Source organism: Aulonocara sp. 'chitande type north' Nkhata Bay, linkage group LG7 (assembly GCF_057382095.1).
Source record: "Aulonocara sp. 'chitande type north' Nkhata Bay isolate Kocher_YH1m ecotype deep benthic linkage group LG7, A_spYH_male_GT1.1, whole genome shotgun sequence".
Classification (NCBI taxonomy): Eukaryota; Metazoa; Chordata; class Actinopteri; order Cichliformes; family Cichlidae; genus Aulonocara; species Aulonocara sp. 'chitande type north' Nkhata Bay.
Window position 1 is genome coordinate 16453723 of NC_141350.1, and position 19653 is coordinate 16473375.

At 40.7% G+C, this 19653-nt stretch overlaps 2 protein-coding genes across 3 annotated transcripts in view; one reads left to right on the forward strand and one right to left on the reverse strand.

Moving 5' to 3' along the window:
- On the forward strand, positions 1-14720 carry pik3c2g (phosphatidylinositol-4-phosphate 3-kinase catalytic subunit type 2 gamma). Its single transcript, XM_086299052.1, has 33 exons — positions 1-41; positions 488-1016; positions 1129-1208; positions 1466-1617; positions 2322-2436; positions 2547-2658; positions 3067-3137; positions 3301-3364; positions 3473-3598; positions 3764-3794; positions 4602-4785; positions 4915-5037; positions 5201-5329; positions 5857-5971; positions 6065-6198; positions 6347-6535; positions 6912-7005; positions 7166-7260; positions 8010-8190; positions 8330-8437; positions 8541-8633; positions 8782-8911; positions 9004-9140; positions 9228-9397; positions 9491-9647; positions 9743-9852; positions 9958-10126; positions 10603-10721; positions 10841-10937; positions 11031-11094; positions 11228-11307; positions 12309-12434; positions 13207-14720. Exons 2-33 carry the CDS (start codon positions 579-581, stop codon positions 13357-13359), a joined length of 4146 nt encoding a protein of 1381 aa, XP_086155178.1. The 5' UTR covers positions 1-41; positions 488-578; the 3' UTR covers positions 13360-14720.
- LOC147324900 (1-phosphatidylinositol 4,5-bisphosphate phosphodiesterase zeta-1-like) overlaps positions 13669-19653 on the reverse strand; it is a 21149-nt gene continuing 15164 nt past the window's right edge. Inside the window, exons 10-12 of one of the 2 annotated variants that reach the window (XM_086299053.1) lie at positions 17548-17674; positions 15140-15289; positions 13669-14951 (exon numbers count right to left, since the gene is read on the reverse strand). In XM_086299053.1, coding sequence (XP_086155179.1) covers positions 14869-14951; positions 15140-15289; positions 17548-17674 — 360 coding nt within the window. In that variant the 3' untranslated portion in view covers positions 13669-14868. The remainder of the gene's footprint in view (positions 14952-15139; positions 15290-17547; positions 17675-19653) is intronic. The other variant, XM_086299054.1, reaches the window with a different exon arrangement.

Below are 19653 nucleotides of genomic sequence, written 5' to 3' on the forward strand. Positions count from 1 at the left end.
CACCTTGAACAGGATACACGCCGGACATCAGAGCTTTTACGGTAAGCTCACAAAAATATACCCGTGAATTTGCAAAAGATAAATCTTGTTATTCACAGCTACTCTTAACATTTTACTATAGAGGACCTTCTGTGACATGAAGGGAAAACACTACGTGATATGAAAAAGTACCAGGCTAGATTTGAGTTTGATTTAAATTCAAAAATCCCTGCTGTTCAGCTTTATACTGTCTAAAAATAGAATTTAAGTCATAATGTGTTATTTGTGGTGTCACTGATATATAACAAGGCATTGTTGTGGGCTTATTGGTGTGCTCTGTTGGATTTCCTGTTAAGATTTGAAAGCTTGTTAATAATTACACCAGCCTGAACCTTCAGATTCAGTTAGACTCTGCTCATAAAACCCGCCCTACCTTCAACAATTCGCATTTTCTAATGTAAGTCATCAAGTATCCTAACTTGTCATTATTAATAATACCACCACATAGGTTTTTTCTGTTCTGCCATGCTGTGAATGAAGGCCGTGCGGAGTGTGAAACACCAGCATCCAGAAAAACTTGTTTACATGAATAAAATGCAATGGAAAGCTCAGCTGAAACACTCCACAGAGAAGATGCGAGCGACACCGATCTCCCCATGCCTTTGAGGGACGATCTAGAAGCAATACACCTGTATGAGAGCATTGATGACCTATCACAAAATGATGGGCCTAATTTGTACGACATCCCAGAATCCCCCACTTTAACCCAGCCTAAACCTGGAAATGATATCTGGAATTTTGAGATCGGAGGTCCTGGAAATACCAACCAGCAGAGCACCATTGGTCGCCCCCCAGTACCCCCAAGATCTCCTAATCTACAAAGATGTAGGCTTCCCAGTGAATGTTTGAGAGGAGAAAAGGTCCTTCGACTTCCTCCTCCTCCTCCTCCTCCCAGGCCGGGACTCAAAAAGCAGGTTTCTTGTGATTTCAGCGAGCCTCTTCAAAGACTGACTCGCTCCAAGACCGTATGCAACCAAGTGAGCATCTCCAATACTCATTGTAGACAAAAAGCTCCTTAATGTTCAAGATCGAAACCCAAAATACAGAGAGAAGACTGAAGAGTGTCTCTTGTATTCTTTTCCTCATCAGGATATATGGGCCATCACACTCATAGACACTCCGGAGGGCAGCACCAAGACAATGGTTTCGTTTTCTGCTGCAACTGCCAGGTATGAAAATGACCATAAAAACAACTTGTGTGGAAATGAAATGACTATAAAATGCTTTTGTTTACAATATTCTCCTTTACTATGACAGAAATCAGGCAAACAAAATTAGTCACTGGACTTTAAATCTTATATGCTGTGTATTTACTGTCAATTGTTTTGCTACTGGACGGCTCCTCTGTAGTTCCAGTTGGTTTCTAATCGCAATCATACTTTCATTTGGAATTTTGCAACCTGTTTTTCTTCACTGTCTCTGGCAGCTTAATGTCAAAATACAAGCACACAGAAAGTCTTTACAACTCCGGTTTGGTATGCGGTCGACTGCTGGACATCAACCGTGCTCTGCTGCAGCAGGTCGAGGTGACTATCAGTGTGGTGTGGGACCAAAACCAGATCCCCATTCCCACCTCAGGTAACATTTGTATATATACCAGTTCACTTGCTTCTGTTAGCTAGCAGCAGCTCCCATCCAATGTCACAAAATACTGGAGAGAGAGAAATCCTTTAAAAGTGGCTACAATAGTGCAATTTGTACATTCAAATGTTTAAAACCCATCACTGAATTCACTGCAAAGCTTCTTCTGTCATCATGCACTGACTCTGAGATGACAGTGCAGCCATCACACATGGTATTTGGGCAGAAACGTGGGCTAAGCATCTTTCTGAGGTCTTTACTGAAAATGAGGTCTAACACAAATGTAATAATATTTTCTGTTGCAAAGTTTAACCACAAATCAATTTTCTTGCTTTTTGTCTGTCCTTAAGTATCTGCAGACAACTTAACAACATTTGTTTCTTCCTCCGTCTTTTGGTTTCTGTGGCAGTTAAATGAATTTAAAACAGGAAAAATGATCATAAAATGTTGCTTGTTACTCGTAGTCTGTTTTAGAAATTATGCATTATTGATATTTCTAACTTTAAAAAATAAATAAGTGGTAAAATTGGCATAAAGTGTTAACAGACTTATCAGCAGTCAAGTAAGCAGCTATTACCCAACCTCGCAACCCAGGAAACTGTGCTGAACAGGGTCATTTGTAGGTAATATCTATAAATGCTTCATAAGTTTCTTCATATGTTGGCATGTGTGGTGTCTCTGAAGTCTAATCTTTTATCCAGTGAACAGGACAGTGAAGAGTCTGATCGAGGACATCTCCCAGCTTCTAGACATCCCTCCTGACCAATCTGAGCATTGCGTATTAAAACTGTGCGACTCCGAGGAGGTTCTCCAGAAGTAAGTTTATTGCTAGATTTTACTGCAAAAGCTCATGACGTCCTCTTAAACCTGCATCGTTTAATGTGGTGTAATGCGCCCCATGCACTCTTTTTTTGGTCTGCCTTTAGTGAAGAGCTGCTCGGCATGCACGAGACAATTCAGATCTACTACAAGCTTAATCTAGAAGTCCCCGTCCGACTGGTAAACATCAACAGCATCAAACGTGGACTGGCCAGAGATGTGAGTGGCTCAAGGTCCTTTTCCATTTCCTCTTACAGAAAGGATCCTTTCGCTTCGTCCCAAGTCTTGAAACAATGTACAACTCTTCCCGTTCCCTGGCCGGTTTGTTATCGTGAGAACTATTGTAGCTGTAAAAATCTCCACCCTGAGCTCTTGACTTTGCTCTGTGTAAACATGACGCCATGACTGGTGGCATTTAGCGTGAAGACGTAAACAGAATAAAGGTGAACCCGATGTGCGCTTAGATTTAAATGCATAAAAGACAAAATATGCATGTTCACTGTCGTGTAATTAGTTAAATGTTTTATATAAGCTACATATTGGATATTATTTATGGAAGTTGTCCACATATGAGCGACACCATAACCATAAAAATCCAACATTCCGATCTATGTCGCCCCCTTTAAGGCTGTGGATGACAACACTGCATGCCAGCTGTTCCGGTTCCTTGCTTCTGCTTTCGTCTTCAACACCAGCAAGTAAGACAACCAGCAGCACTGCATACCACCAGCTTTGAGGAGTAGTTTCATTAACAATGACAGCTATTTGATGGCGAGACAGTCAGATGGTGTCTGTTTGCAGAAAACATGAAGAGAGCTGGTTTTACTACCACTTTGTTTCCACTTTTTCCTCCCCTCTCAGGCTGAGTCTTCAGAGTGTGCTCAACACCTACTGTAGAGAGGCAAAAGAGCTCTTCAGTAATAAGGTCAGTAAAATAAATAAATAAATAAAAGCAGCTAGTGGATTTTCTTTCTCAATACATGGTTGTCCAATATTTCTCCTCATTTGTGTCTCGTCTTATTATGGTCTGCAGTCTGGGGTGAATATTGGTGTTATTGTGAGCCGTGCTCGGACCATCAGCAACCTTCTGTGTGGTGTCACGTGCCAAGAACTGGAGGATGCCATTGGCAACCTCAACAGGATTAACCCAAGACCTCTGGTAGGTTATATCACAGAAACAGAACCATCAGTATAAATAGAAGTTAGTATCACACTAACCTGCAAAATTTGCCTCAATCTCATCGTTTTTCTTGTACCTTTAAAAACCTGCAAAAAATGCCTGTTCACATTAAAAATGACAGATGTTTCATTTTTTGTGTTGCAGAGTCATGAAGAGATAAGTGAGTGTGCAGATGGTGAGTATCTATACTGGTACGTGTGTGGTTGTGTGTGGTGTATATTTACTGTAAACTTTTTGTTGTTGCTGGACAGCAAAGAAGTTTTTTAGATTATTTTGGGCGTCAGGTTTATTTCCATAAGGAGAATCTATTTGAAAGTGAAACAAGTTATTTACTCATTGAAGCGTTGGTGACTGGACTCCAATCAAAAAAAAGAGAGCAGATTAGTGTCAATAGTAGAAGTGTCTGTATAACAGACAGGATGAGGCATGTAGTGGGTAAAAGATCCTGGAAATAATGGTGTTAAAGGCAGAATGATAAAATAGCAGAGTTTTAAAGAGCAGGAAATAGCTTTTACTATATGTGACAGACAAGAAGATGATTGGATCAGAGTGAAGAAAGAAGTGTGATATGAAACCGAGCTCCCAACACAAACTTGCCCACCAACCTACATGGTTATGAATTTTTAGTTTTGTAACAACATGCTCAATATGCTCAAAAACTTGAAAAACATATTTGTTATTTAAATATTTACAATTTTTGGAAGACCACTGTCAGACATATCAGTTTTGCCTCTGGCGCACAAACATGGTGCTATATGTACACTACTCTTTACTAACACTGCTTCAGTGCCATGTTTTGCATTTTATCAATGCCAAAGGAAAAAGAAAGCAAACTACAATTCTGGTATACTACACCTGTTATTGATACATCTACATAAAGCAATGACGATCATTATTAAATGTTTCAGCTATCAAATTTTGCTGTAAAGGTTCTACTAAAAAGTTGGACTCTCTTAAGTGATGTTTATTATCTGTGCTCCAGCCATGCTCATTCTCCACGAGGCGCTGCAAAAGCTGCTGCAGGTGTTTTTTGAAAACTTCCAGTCAGACTTCAGTGCCCCGAAGGTAACGAGCAGCTTGCAAATCTGTGACGTAGACCACAACCGCGACATCCTCCAGCTCAAAGTTGCTGCTCTCTACAAACTACAGCCCATCTGGGTAGACATGTACGTGTGTGGTTATTGTATTTTTATATATTTATATATGCATGCACAAACTCAATTCACGCGCTCAAGCATGAATGTTAACCACACCGTTGATATTCACTGGATTCTTTATTGTTCCTCTTCTTTTAGTTACGAGTCGTTCTCTATTTCGTGTGAGCTGACGTACGTCGGAAGGAAGCTCTGTGACAGTGGAGTTTGTGAAAATATCAGCACTGCCTTGTCACACGGAAACACAATCCAGTGTAACCGCATGTAAGATTTAGATAGTGCCCATAAGTATAAATTTTATTTTGTCACGTCCAACTTCCTCTTTCTTCATTTACAACCGGTCTAAAGTACGATAATGTAAAATAATTGCAAGACAAACAACGCGTGTAAATGAATAATATATAACCTATATGTTCTTTGTTTTTAGGATAGTATTCCCTGTTTCAATAAATCAGCTTCCCTATGAGTCCATGCTCACTTTTCGCCTCAAGGGCTCCAAGAAAGGCAAAACTGCTGAGCTTTTATCGTGGGCTGTACTACCTCTTTACAGCGATAGGTAAGTTGTCATTAAAGCTTACATCTCTATAGCACCTATAAAGTTTTTGTGTCTATTTGGATTGGTTTAAAATTCATATGCACACTCATTGGACTTTACGAGCACTTGGAGACAGTGGGTAGGAAAAACTCCCTTTTAACAGGAAGAAACCTCAAGCAGAACAGCGCTATTTTAGCTGTAAAAATCTAAACCTAATTGGCTGATGAGATATTTGCAGTGATGAGGAGTTGGACAGGTGTTCCTAATAAAGTGACTGGCGAGTATATGCAACTGTGAATTAAATCATGTATTGGTGTTAACTGAGGAAACCCCAGTTCCACTATCTCTGTGTTTGTTTTCACGCATTAAAATGAAAGTGCTTCATTCTTTTAATACTTTAAAGACTCAAAACAACAGATGGAAACATGTCACTGTGCAAGAACAGTTTTCAAATTGCTTTGCATTGCATGTGTTTAAAGGCTGGTTGTGTTTTTACAAGCTCAGTGTAGTTCTGTTGCAATAAGTGTATTCTCTCTCTCTGTGTGCAGGACTCTCGTAACAGGCACCGTCTTGCTCTGTATGTCTACTTTGGCTGAGCTGTCTTTTCCTCCGTCCGCTGCCCTCTTTGACAGCCACAGACAAGCCACTGGGGTGATAATGCACGTAAGTAATACTGGACAGCTCTGCCCTCTGTTGATCAAAAAGCAAAACGACACCACATTCCTTGACTCTTTATCTTCCTACCTTTTCCCTCAGCTTCAGTTTCAAGACCAGGTTGAGTGGGAGTATAAGAGGCCCATTGCACTCCCTGGGTCAATATTGTTCACACAGGCTTGTGAGGAACTGCAAAAGAAAATGCTGGAGGTTTCAAAGAAGCATTGTCTCTGCTTGTGAGTAGAATGACTTAATTCCTGAGTCATTTGAGAACAGGACTAGTCAGAAATACCTTGGACTACGAGTTCTCAGTAATTCTTCAAGATTGCTTCCAGGGTTTTGTTGTCAAGCAACACATTCCTAAAATAATTTTTCTTTCACCAGTCTTACAGAGAATGAGAAAGCTTTCCTGTGGACGAAACGTCACAGCAGCGACAAACAAAGTACGTTCCTCCACCTGCTGCTGGGCGGAGTTTCCCACTGGTATCCTGAAAACCTGACAGAAATCTATACCATACTGGAGAACTGGGCTATCTATCTACCTGAGGAAGCCCTTTTCCTGCTTAGCGACAGGTACAGCGTTTACATGCAAAAATAAAGTGCTGTCACTTAGAAAAGCTGACCAAAAAATTTATACAACATATGAAAGTAGTTATCAGTTCAACTAACACAAGGTAATAACTGGGTACCCTAAAACAAGGTCAGCGTAGTCTTTGGTTCTGGCTTCCTTTAGCCTAACACTGATCGTCCTGGATCTGGAATATCATTTCTTTAATCTTCTTAATATTCCTGGCCACCTACATTATCATCATAAATGAAGCACAGCGCATAATTCAAGACAATAAACACTAAAGAACTTTTGTAATAGAAACTGATGGATATCTGGTTAATGTTTCATTCATTTAAAACAAAAATGATCTGAACCCTTTCCCACTGATCTCACTTCCAGCTTTCATGATCAGACTGTACGACAGACAGCCGTTCAGTACTTTGAGCAGATACCAGATGGGGATCTGGAGGTGTATTTACCACAGCTGGTCCAGGTGAGCAAACTAACACACATTCAAACCTTTCAAAGGAGATCTCAAAAAAAATATGATGTTGAAGTAGTTAAATTTTTCAGATGATAAATTGGACAACTGGTGGCACACTTTGCACGCTCAGTAGTTTGATGTGTGATTGATGAGTGATCATTTCCTGCAGGCACTGAAGAATGAGTGGAAATTGGATGGACCCCTGGTAATGCTGCTGTTGGAGAGATCACTTAGGAACATACGCATCGCTCAGCAGCTCTTCTGGTGAGTCAGACACTAAACTGATGAGGAATAATACTAAAACTACTGGCATTTAATTCAGGTGAAAATGTTTATTGCCATATTAACATGAAAAAAGCTGAAAGACTTCTGTCTTTACTGATAAAATATTGATTTATTTATTACAGTTTTTCACTCTACTCGATTTTGTGATCAAATAGTGATCACATAAGAACAAGTCCATAAAAACTTATCAAATTGAAATCTTACTCCAAGTCATTTTCTTCCCCCTGAATTCATTGAATAGTACAAATAGAAGCTATGTCTTTCTTACTGTAAAGGGTTGTGTGACATGACTTAAACTAGTTTTTCCATAACATACGAGGAACTGCAGGATTTCCCGCTAACTCTTCTCTCTTGACACTGTGCACCGCCCACTGCATAATGGGCCTCCCAATAAGAGATCTAAAGATACCAGCTGGTATAAAAATGCAGCTGCTATTTTTAGAGCTGATATCATTGAATATGATCACAGAAATATATAAAGAAGTACATTTTGTGCACGCTAAAAGAGGTGAAATTTAGGAAACTGCCTTTGTATTCTAGTGTGTGTTAACAAAGCAAATCTTCACTGGCTTTCACACACAGTTAAGATGCTTCACTTATCAGTCGACTTTATTTCTTTTAGTTCTAGACTCACTGTGTTTAGGTTCAACCTCTATGATGCTTTTAGGCAGTAAGTGACAACATCATGCATGCAAAGCTTTACAACTCATGCTAGAATATAATGTCAGGCTGCTGGAGGATGCCCGCAATGACCAACACTACCAGAGCTGGTTCAGTAAAATTCACGCTGCCCTGCTGCAGTGCTGCGGCCAAGCACTGAGGGAGGAGCTGCAGCGCGAAACCAAGCTGATGGCCGTGCTCGTACAGGTGGCTAGTGGCATTCGCAGTACTGACAAGGCTCGTCGTAAGGTCCGTAATTAACTCATTGGTGCATTCACTTCCTGGCTTATAATCCTTGTAATCATCGTGTCTGTCGATGTACAAGAAATGCATTTAATTTTTTGTTTTCTTTTGTGTTTTTTCTCCCGCTTTGCTCTTTTGTCTGCAGAGTACTTTGAAAAAAACAGGGTGGAGAATTGAAGACTTCTTTAAGGATGGGATCAGCTGTTGCCTACCACTAGATCCTGCTGTCTGTGTGAATGGAGTGAAGCTAGAAGTAAGATTGTTACCCACCACATCATATATCAGTATTTTTTTTTAATGCAAACACACAGCAACGTTTTATTTCAGGTGTTTACTCTTTGATGTGTTACTTCCAGGCCTGTAAGGTCCACAGCTCATTTGCTGCTCCTCTGGGGATCCCATTTATCTGCATTGACCCTCTGGCCAAGAACTACAATGTTATCTGCAAGGTGAGTAATGATATGCAGTTGGATCGATCCACACTGTGTTTTTGCTTGTTGTCTTCCAGGGAAATTAAATCTGTTTCAAAACTGCTATTACATAGCTCTGAATATTAGAGGACACTCTAAGGAAATCTCAGTTAAACGTGTTGTTCAGACAGGAGATGACCTGCGTCAGGACATGCTGGTACTTCAGATTGTCCGTGCGATGGACAGAGTGTGGCTCCAAGAGGGACTCGATCTACAAATGATCACCTACAAGTGTATTTCTACAGGCCAAGCTCGGGGTCAGTATGATAGATTTGTTTGTGCTTTTGAACGTCCATAAATAGTCTGGGAATTTGTGTTTTTCCAAAGCTTGTTATTTTATGCTTGTCAGGTCTGGTGGAAGTGATACCAGAGGCAGTGACCCTGGCAAAGATTCATAAAGAGTGGGGTCTGGGTGGAAGCCTCCGAGAGGACACTCTGGAGAAATGGTTTCACATGTTTAACAGAACTAAGGAAGACTACGAGAAGGTTAAGACCATCTGAAAAGCCTTTTCTTAACGATGCACTGTCACTGCTCCATCTTTCTCGTGCATAACACTTTCTGTTTATATGCAGGCTGTGATGAACTTCCTGCACTCGTGTGCCGGGTGGTGCGTTGCTACCTTCATCCTGGGCATCTGCGACCGCCACAATGACAATATCATGCTGAAAAAAAGTGGGCACATGTTCCACATTGACTTCGGGAAGATAATGGGCAATGCACAGATGTTTGGAAGTGTTAAAAGGCAAGTCAGCAAGTCAAGCAAAGCAGCATTTTGAAAAAGGACAGAGTGCTGTTATGTATGAGCAACAAAAAACATTTTCCTGCTCAATAATAGGGACCGGTCTCCCTTCATCTTTACATCTGAGATGCACCACTTCATCACTGGTGGAGGGCAGAAGCCTCAACGCTTGCATCGCTTCGTGGAGCTCTGCTGTGAGGCTTACAACATAATCAGACAGCGTTCTGCACTCATACTCAGCTTGTTGGAGCTTGTAAGACTAAATAACATTACAGTCCCTTTTTAACTCTGTCTGAGAACGGAAAACATCCCGTAAAACAGGTTTCTACCCATTGTGTATATTTCCAGATGCTACATGCAGGAATGCCAGAACTGAAGGACTCTAATGACTTGCAGTACGTCCAGAACAACCTCAGACCTCACGATACTGATCTGGAGGCCACCTCCTTCTTTACAAAGTAATGTGACGTGTGTGGCAACGTCTTCCTAAGAATACATATAATCCTTCCGCAAATAAACAAACTTGCATTTAATTTCTGCTGTTTGTGTTACACCTGTGGTAGGAAGATCAAGGAGAGTATGGACTGTGTTGCAGTCAAGTTTAACTTCCTGGCACACAACATTGCTCAACCCAAGACAAAGGGCACCCTGCCCCGGGAGAGTGCTCCTGCTCCTGCTAGTAACATTCAGGAAGCTGTCATTTTGGGATACTCTGCCAAGGGAAAAGATGTGGTAAGCCTGCAACTGCACTTTGGCCTCAGTAACAAAACAAACCATTATAAAATAGATTTTACCTGATGCACTAAAGGGCTGTTTATTAGGCCCAAATAGCTGGAGGAGGCAATAAAACACTTGGAAGTGACAGCGAATTCACACTTTTCACACTGTCACTTACAGCTTGTCAGAAGGCAGTCTTGTGCTTATAAAGTCTTTCCCAAGGGTTGGGTGAGGAGTATTTGTAAGCATTTACTACTCTTTGATCCGAAGAGCTGTCCTGATGTCAAGTGCTTCTTCTTCTAGTCACATTCAGTCTATAGTAGAAATAACAGCAAGGATCAAGGATTCAGGTGTTTGCAAAAATGCAGTGAAAATAAAGGAGTTTGCATATGAGCAGTGATTTAAGCTACTAAAACAATCTCCCTGGAAGCTTTTAACACAGTTCCTGTAGTCTCTATCTAATGTAATAATTGGTTGTGTTTGATTTGCAGCTCTATGACCTAAGGATAACCATTGACGATGGGTTTCTGACCAGTGAGAAAACATTTGGACAGTTTGAGCTGATCCATAGGGAGCTGCAGAAACACTTTATTGAATCAACACTACCACAGTGAGTGAATAAATTAACATAAATCCTGCTCTCATGTATTATATTTTGTTGCACAGCTCGTTCTCATAGTAATTACATAATTAGATGCATGACTTCGCTTCCACTCCTTTGCTTCCAAGGTTTCCGAGCTGGTACCAGATGTCATTCACGCCAGGCAGGAAGATGTCTCTGCTGAATAAATACCTAAAAGAGCTTTTTGAAGGACCTTGCAAAGGAGTGAGTTTCTTCCCTGCTTTAGTAGTCCTTTGTGATTAGCTGTTTTCCCCATTAGAGCTGAACTTGAAAAGTATCTCAATTTGCCACCCGCAGAATGAATTTGTCTGCAGCTTGTTTCTGGATGGTCCAGGACATAACCGAGGTCCAAAATGTGCAGGTAAGAACAATGGAAAAAATATGTGAATGTGAGCGTTGATTGCGTGGTATATTGAGAAAAGTGTGATATTAGTTTATTTATAAGAAATTCCTTTGCTGTGATCTAATTGCACTTGTGTGATTATCTGTTGCAGAAGAGCAGCCTCAGGTCCAGCTTTACATTACTTACGTCAACTACAAGCTCTCTGTAATGATAAAACACCTGAAGAACATTGTGAGTTTCATTTATTCTTATTACTGTCCCGCAGCATTTAGCAAGAGTAAAGCATGTATAGTTAGGGTTCTATATCAGATATATACTCACTGGATACTACATCAGGTTCACCTCATTAACTTAGTCATACTAGTATGAGGTTGGACCGTCTTGCCTTCAGAATTCCTTAATTCTTCATGACATAGATTCAACAAGGTGCTGGAAATAATCCTCAGACATTTTGGTCCTGTTGACATGATAGTGTCACACAGATCCACTTTCATGTTGTGAATCTCTCATCCCGAAAGTGCTCGACTGCACTGAGATCTGGCGCCTGTGAAGGCCATTTGAGTACAGTGAACTCATTGTCACGTTCAAGAAAAATGTTTGAGATCATTTAAGTTTTGTGTCACAGTGTGTTAAGCTGTAGGATCCTTACTTCGATCGTGTCCATTACACCATCATGAACTACCAGAGGTTATTCTCCTCTTATACCAACCAGGTATTTGTGTCCTAAGAACTGCTGCTTACTAGATTCTTTATCTTTTTGGAACCTCCCCTATAAACCATAGAGAAGGACATGGTGAAAAAGCAGATCAGCAGTTTCTGAAACACTCCTGTCTAGATTGAGTGATTGTCTGTGGCTCGGGAGATAGAATCGGTCATCTACTAATTGGATGGATGGTGGATCGAATCACCAACCTTCCGGTCCATTCATCGGAAAACAACTAGTGTAAATGCTAGATAGCCATAAAACAAAGTGCTTGTATGAATGAGGCAAGTTCTTTGAGTTTTGAGGTAGAGTAGAAAAGTGCTTTATAAGAACCAGGTCATTTACCATCAGGCACCAAGAACCACCCCACATTCAAAGTCTCTTAAATCACCTTTCGTCCCCATTCTGAAGCTCAGTTTAATCTTCAGCAGTTTGCAAAAATGCATTAGTTGCTATCATGTGACTGAGTGTACTTGTGGCACGTGCTCATTCTCCTCTGACTTCCTGTTCATTCGCCTCTCCTCAACAGAAGCACCCGAACGGTTCTAACCCTGATGCCTATGTTATCACATACCTGAGGCCAGACCCTCGGAGGCGCTCCAAGAGGAAGACAAAGATTGTCCGCAATAATGTCAACCCCATCTTCAATGAACTGGTAGTGCCATCATTCCTCCTCTCTATCCATGATTAGACACAGTCAAGACATCTTTTGGTACTTAGCTGTATTACAGGGTAGCTTGTACATTTATAATCTTTTTCCACTAGTACATAGTGGCTTGGCTTAGCTCAGCTCCACTAAGTTTTTGGGTTTTCCATTAGGTGGTAGTACGTGGCACCAGGTGCTTTTTTTAATATCTATATGGCTGGGGTTCCAAGCTATCTGAGGCAATCCAAAAATGTGATCGACTGAGTAGCGTCAAGTGGAAAATCAGCTAATAGTACTTAATACTTTTAGTCTGCGTGCCTTTCACATGGGTAATTTGTTTTCACTTAAACTTCTAAACTGAAGTGCTTAGTTTAAAAAAACAACAAAAAAGAAATTGTGCAGTACAGCCACAATCACAAATTTCACCTAATATGATGATGCATCCTTGAACCCTTGAGCTGGATTTTGTCATCATGCATTAGCTGTCACATGTACAGTTAATTGTGATGAAAAAAAAAGTTTGTTTTTCTTTTGCTTTGTGTTTTGAATACTTCTTCAGATAAATTGTTCTCACTCTGACTTATAACTAAATGTATGAATGTGTTTATATATTTCATTATAATGAGAGTTCCTTCTGTGCTGCTGCAGTCTGATTTACAACATGATCTTTGACCCACTAACCATCATATTCCCACAAATTTATAGCCTCTTATAAACTCTTATTTAGAATTATAAAACCACATCTTAAGCTAGGTAACTAAAGTGTCTCCTTCCTACACAGGTGGAGTACACTTCGGTCACACAGCTGAATGGGATAGTCCTGGAAGTGGTAGTAAAGAGCAAGAAGGCTTTTGTGGCTGCAACTAACATAAAACTGGACGAAAAGTTGCTCAATCAGGAGCTCTGGTTCCCTCTCGGAAACTCTGCTATCTGACCTCAGAGCTGCACTGCAGGCTTACTGCCAGCAGGGGGTGCAACCACATCAAGTGAGGGACCACATTCATGGATTTGAGAGGGAGATGCCTGAGAAGAGGAAGAATGCACTGTATACAAAACTGCATGCCAGTTATACCTATTTATCAGATGCAACTTAATCCCATTCCAGACTTGAAAACACTGCCAGATGGGAGTGTGTGGATAAAGTTACAAAACAGACTGAAAGAACACAGCAGACTGTTTACTGTGTGACACTGAATTTATTATTTCTAAATTTTTATCGAATGAAGGCCTTTTGTTCACTAGTTTTTCTAATGTTACTTTGGTGATGGATGAAGAAAACGTATTTTTTAATCACTGTGGCACTTTCGTTTGCACTTGACTTTGTTTTTACTGAGAGCAAAAAGCAGACCTTGTAAACGTGTACGTTGCCGAGGCTGTGGACGCGACAGATTAAAGAGGAGGTGATGCAGCACCGCCGGTTTGTTACCTGAGTGTGTTTGTCCCCTCAGGCTGCGTCAGCTGCACTGTCCTTGACCAGTGGTACTGGAGGCGTGAGGGGGTGAGGGAGAGCGTGTGAGCAGGATGACAACTCTGCCTTTTTGGCCCGTGGGGCTGAGTTAACACTCGCCCCCTCACCAGCCTTTTGCCTTATCCATCAGGAGCATTTGAACACCGATTTAGCACGTGTGCACGCAAAGGCAGACAATCACATGATGACAAAAAAAAGAAAGAAAAATAAGACGCGCACACTTTCAAGGCACAACCAGGTCTTCGTGTTATCTTAATGCTGTCCTTTCTCTTGACAGGCCTGCTGACCCATACTTTCCTCTGCCTCATTCATAGTGATTTAGTGGCGAAAGAGGATAGAAATAGACTTCCCTGAACTGGATCTGGTTAAATTATGTATACCTCTGTGAATCTTATTTATATTATTCCCTGAAGGGTCTCTAACAGGGAAGTAGGGCTGTAAGATGGTACTCTTTAAAAGCTGTGCTCGTGGAGTATTAGTTTATCCTGGCGCTACACATCCGTTTCAGGCCTGATATATTGTTTTTCTAATCATTAACGATAAATACCTCCTTCCCCCACAAAAAATGTTGTGGATGTGCAAGACCCTTATACAGCATGTGCAATCAAGTTTACCACATAAAAAAGAAAAGAGATCAATCTACTCCTCTAAAATCATTACTCTAGGAATGTCTCTATTACTTTAGAGATGCAAGGAGAGAACTATTATGTGTGTTTTCAGACTCACTGGAGCCTTCTGGTCTTTTCTTCTGCAGCACTCAGTTGCAGGCAGTGGGGAAAAATAAATGCACTTCTATTTTCTGACAATAAAAGTGGTATTTATATCTGAGGAAATGGTTCTTTTTGATTTATTTATATATTTTCATTGTTGCTGCCGCTGCTGCTCCCACATCAGCCACGCTTCTCTATCTGCTGGCAAGGTGTGCGTGTGTGCCTGTGTCGCCGTGTGAGAGAGTCTGATACGGAGATGTGTTTTTTAGGAATGCGAGATATAGACGAATAGGGAGGCTGGATCCAGGCTGAAGCCGTCTTTGGATTGGAGAGGCACCCACCTGTAGCCTGGAGGTTTGAAAAGAACAGTACGTATGGTCATACAGGATCATTTCCATAAAAACTCAACCGAAGCACAGATAAACCACTGGAAATTTAGGGGAAATACAATGATGCCCCACATTGTCACCTGATGTAATTTAGCCCTTCATCTGACTGCCCTACAACCCTCTACCTTCCAGCACTTGCTGGCTCACCTTTCTTCAGACTCTTGAAGGGCAGGGTGTACTGGCCTACAAACTCACTGCTGAGAATGCCGGTCTGATCTCTGACACAGAAGCGAACGAGGCACAGTTCAGGCAAGCGAATCGTGAAGGACATGTCAGTATCCCAGCGAGGACTCAGAGCTAGAACAGAATTAACAACTTCATTAGAGTCAGTTAATGTTTCTTTGAGGTGCTAATTAACATTTTTGGATCAAACACTGGATCACACCGCTACCTCTATGTGAAAGACGTCAACTGTAATGATGAACACAGAGAAATTTATCACCTGCCTACAAAGATCATTGTTTTCGGTATATAATTTATGGTTTTGGGCTTTGACTTTAACCAGTCTTACATCATTTGAATAAAACGGCTCTACATATCCACTGAAGTCTGCTAAAACTTAGGACAGACAAAGAAAAGTGGTTAGCTAATGAACATAGGAAAGCATTTTGGAGCCTGTAAATATATTTTTGTCATAAGTTAGTGGAGCCCAAAAGCAGATTTCAAAGGCAGAGTATGTGATTTATGTTCACCTGGAGGCCAGAAACACAACTTCAAATGAATTCTAATGTACAGTGGCAGATAAATAACAAGTAAACAAGCTCTGTTTTATGGGGTGATAATATGACACTGTTGGGTTCTCAGCTTGTTCCAGCTGTCTTCAGGCGAGCTCAAAATATTACAAACTTGACTTTTACTTTATCATGAAATTATTGTCAAAAGTGTAGCTACGCGTTAAAATACTTGTTTCAGGAGGTGGTATTAAAGTTGTCACCGGCTTTTGAAATTACACACCGCCTGAGCTCATCTTGAGTGCTCTGACGCTAATACACGCTCACAACCTGTGCAAAAAGTAAAGTTACCGTTAATTCAGCTTATTGTTCAACCTGAGTTAATCGCTTTCACTTGCTGCTTTGAAACAAATGCAGATGTCACAATAAGAATAACAATGCTACCGTGCCAGTATTTTTGCAGGTACAAACCGCTCTTACCACTCTGCCAAGCTGCTGATCAACCAAGTGGTAAATTAACAAATACAGTACTGCGCAATATTGTCGAAACACCCCCTATTTCTCTACATTTTGTTCCAAAGAGCCATACTTTCTTGTCTTTTTGTTAAAGTAGTCTTGAGCAATAGTTCTCAAAGATTTTGAAATTTTGATCATCTGGAAAGAATCTGATTGAAAATAGCCTTATTGTTTAGCATTTCAACAATCCCAAACATGCTGCCAATACAATAAAAGCGTACCTGAGTAGCAGAACACGCAATGACCTCTCTAGAGTATGAGTATGGGATCATCTTGACAGAACAGAATAAAAGGCAGCCAGCATCCAAAGAAGAGCGTTGAATGTCCCTCAAGAAGCCTTTAGAACTATTCTTGAAGACTACTTAGAGAAATGACAAGAAACGTTGCCTAAGAGAGTTCAGGCTGTCCTGAAAAATTCAGGAGTTTATACCAAATACTGACTTTTAAGTTCATTAGAAATGTACACTCTTCTTGCCGTATAAATAGTATATTTCCAATTTTGCACATGTTCCATTTTCTGAGCATGTTTCTATAATATTTAATACTATTTATCAATTCTGCCCAACTATGCCTCACTGTGAAGCAGGGAGAAACTACCTTTTAGATGGTTTACCAAGCAGTAGTCCCTCCAAAACAGCCTTCCATTCCTGACAATCCTGCCATCATTTTAACTTTACCTGTGCCCAGTGCAATGTGTGCAAGCTAAACATAAAGTGGCTGTCGCCTGCAAAGACCTCAATGTCAAATGCCAAGCAACATTTCAAGTTTCTGTTGCAGTTAGCAAGCTAATGTTGCAGAAAAGTGTTGACTGGACTTTCAACCATTTTCACTGCAGTGCTCTGTAGCTCACTAAGGTGAGCGACCACAAAAAACACAAACACTTGATCTAACAGTGAATTTAAAAGCTGTTGGGATAACTGACCAGCAATCAACAGACTCACAGATGACAGCACATGACCAGTGTTGACTGGATTTTAAAGGGTTTGCTGAATTCTTTTAAACAATTTGATCAAGTTTCTCAATCCAAAATGACATTTGTATTCACCTTACCTGTTTTATTAGATGACTATATGATTAATGTTCATATGCACATCATAACAGAGTACCAGATGTATTCACTCTAGTGCTACGTCTGGTACTCTGTTTCCTCCTTCTCTCCCTCCTTGTCTCATCTCACTCCCATGTACAAATACACACATGAAATCCGTCCTTCCTACTTTCTTGAAAGCTGAGTGTCAATGATCTAGAGTTAATTCTGACAAAACACAACTTGAACTGATCAAAGTGAAGCTAGATCTAACATAATGGAGAACAGATTGCTGTGTCTTGGTACGTTGTGATATGCGCAGTTTGTGTTGTGCCACCTACAATTGTTTTTGACAGTATGTGTGTTTTTTCTGCAGGAGTCTGATGCAATCCCATGAATCTCCACTCTCACAAAGGGGTCCAGAGCTTTTCCACTCCTGGGTAGGGGTAGGTTGGACCCACTGATCACCTGTGGACAAACACACACAGAGGTATACAGTAAATTTAAGTAAATGATTAGTGAGAATCTCAGAAACAGTAAGAATCAGTAAGAATCAAAAATCAGTAAGAAGAAAACAGTAGAGAAGAGGAGGGAGGGTTTGTAATTACACTAGTCTGGAGAAAGGCAGGCTTATCTGCAGTCGTCTCACACTGAGCTTTCCCTCACTGGCCCTGATCAAAGACAAACCTGCATGTACTTATCACGACATGCCCTGCTTGGCACTGATGTAGCCTTACAGTGTCCAGCCTAGAATTACAGTCCCTTTCCTCTTCTGTAGTCACGCTACAAAACCACAAAGGTTCTGATACTTCACAGTCACAATGGTCCCTACTTGTGAGTTCATAGCTAGCAGGTTGGAGTCATCATTAAATAAACCTTTTGCACGTACTTGACAGTTTTATGCTAAAAACTCTTGCAAAAGCTCAAGGGGAAATATTGTTTTCCTGAACAGATGAATAATTTAATGCTGAGATTGAAGATTGAAAACCCAAACACTCCTACCTAAGTTACAACACCGTCTGCTACTCATGAGTCTGATTCACTGAGTTGAGGGCTGTGTTGAGATTGCGGGATTTTCCCCGAAGTTATCGAATAATACAGAGCGATGATGTGAATAAATAAAGGCGGGGCCCTGGGCACACTAAAACACAAGCACGCAACATTCATATTTATGCATCGTGATGTGTGTTGTTGTGCATATTCTATTAGAAGACAATGTCTGACATGCATTTGTTTAACTTGAGCATGTCCTTGTAAAACACTGTCTGACCAAGAAGCATTTTCTTTGTCAGATGTAAGATTTACACAGATTTTCAAAGATTTACAAAAGCGATGTGACAGGAGTTTAACAGATATTCTATTCAGAAACATAAAATAATAATAAGTTAAAGACTGCATAACTCAGCCAAGGCTGAAAACTTCCTCTATACCATGCATAAATGGAGTCCCTGGATGCAGAAAATTATACTCAAAAATATGATGCAAGGTGTCAAATATTAAATCCTTCCTAAAGGTTGGATCTGAATTCCAATCACCTTTGACAACCAATCACTTCTACGTGGGTCTAATATTCACACCAATCCATAATATCCGTGGTTGTTGTTTTAGCAACAAATAAAAAAGAAAAGAAAGAAAAGCAACACTGTGCATATAAAGCCATGCTGGTTATGGTGTGAAAGTGTACTGATACATTCTACATGCTAACTTTAGCATGTGTCAAATGCTAGCGCTAACATGCCACTTTAGGGTTACAGTAGGTAATGTTTACTGTGGTGACTCCTTTCGCTAAAAAAATTCTTTGCACAGCTGAAGCTGAACAAAACTTCAATAGTTGCAGGCTTATGGTCGTCAGGGATTTTGCACATTTAAAATCAGGTATTGAAAGAATTTGCCAATAAGTATACTAGTATAAAATACTTCTTGGCAGCACGGTGGCATGGTAGCTAGCACTGTTGCCTCACAACAACAATGTCCTGAGTCTGAATCCGGCATCTGGACGGGCTTTTGTGTGTTGAGTTTGCAGTTTGCATGTTCTTCCCGTCTCTGCGTAAGTCCAGTCCCAAACTCCAAACACATACAGTTAGTAGTGTTAGGTTAATTGGTGATTTTAAATTGCACATAAGTGTGAATGTGAGTGTGAATGATTGTTTGTCGCTCTATGTTAGCCCTTCAACAGACTGGCAAGCAGTCCGGGGTGTGGGCCCTACCTCTTGCCCTAAGGCAGCCGAGATAAGCTTCAGTCCCTTTGCGACCCTGAATTGGATAAGCGGAAGAGGATGGACCGATGGTATTGTATACTAGTGCTAGTCTAGTGTTTCTGCAGATAAAGGGGGCTTTTTGTTCAGTGCTACAAAGGTTTAATAGGGATGAATGGACATCTCAAGCCTATGTGACTAGATTGTTTCATTGTTGTTTGCGCTTTTAGTTTAGTTGATATAAGCTTTAAA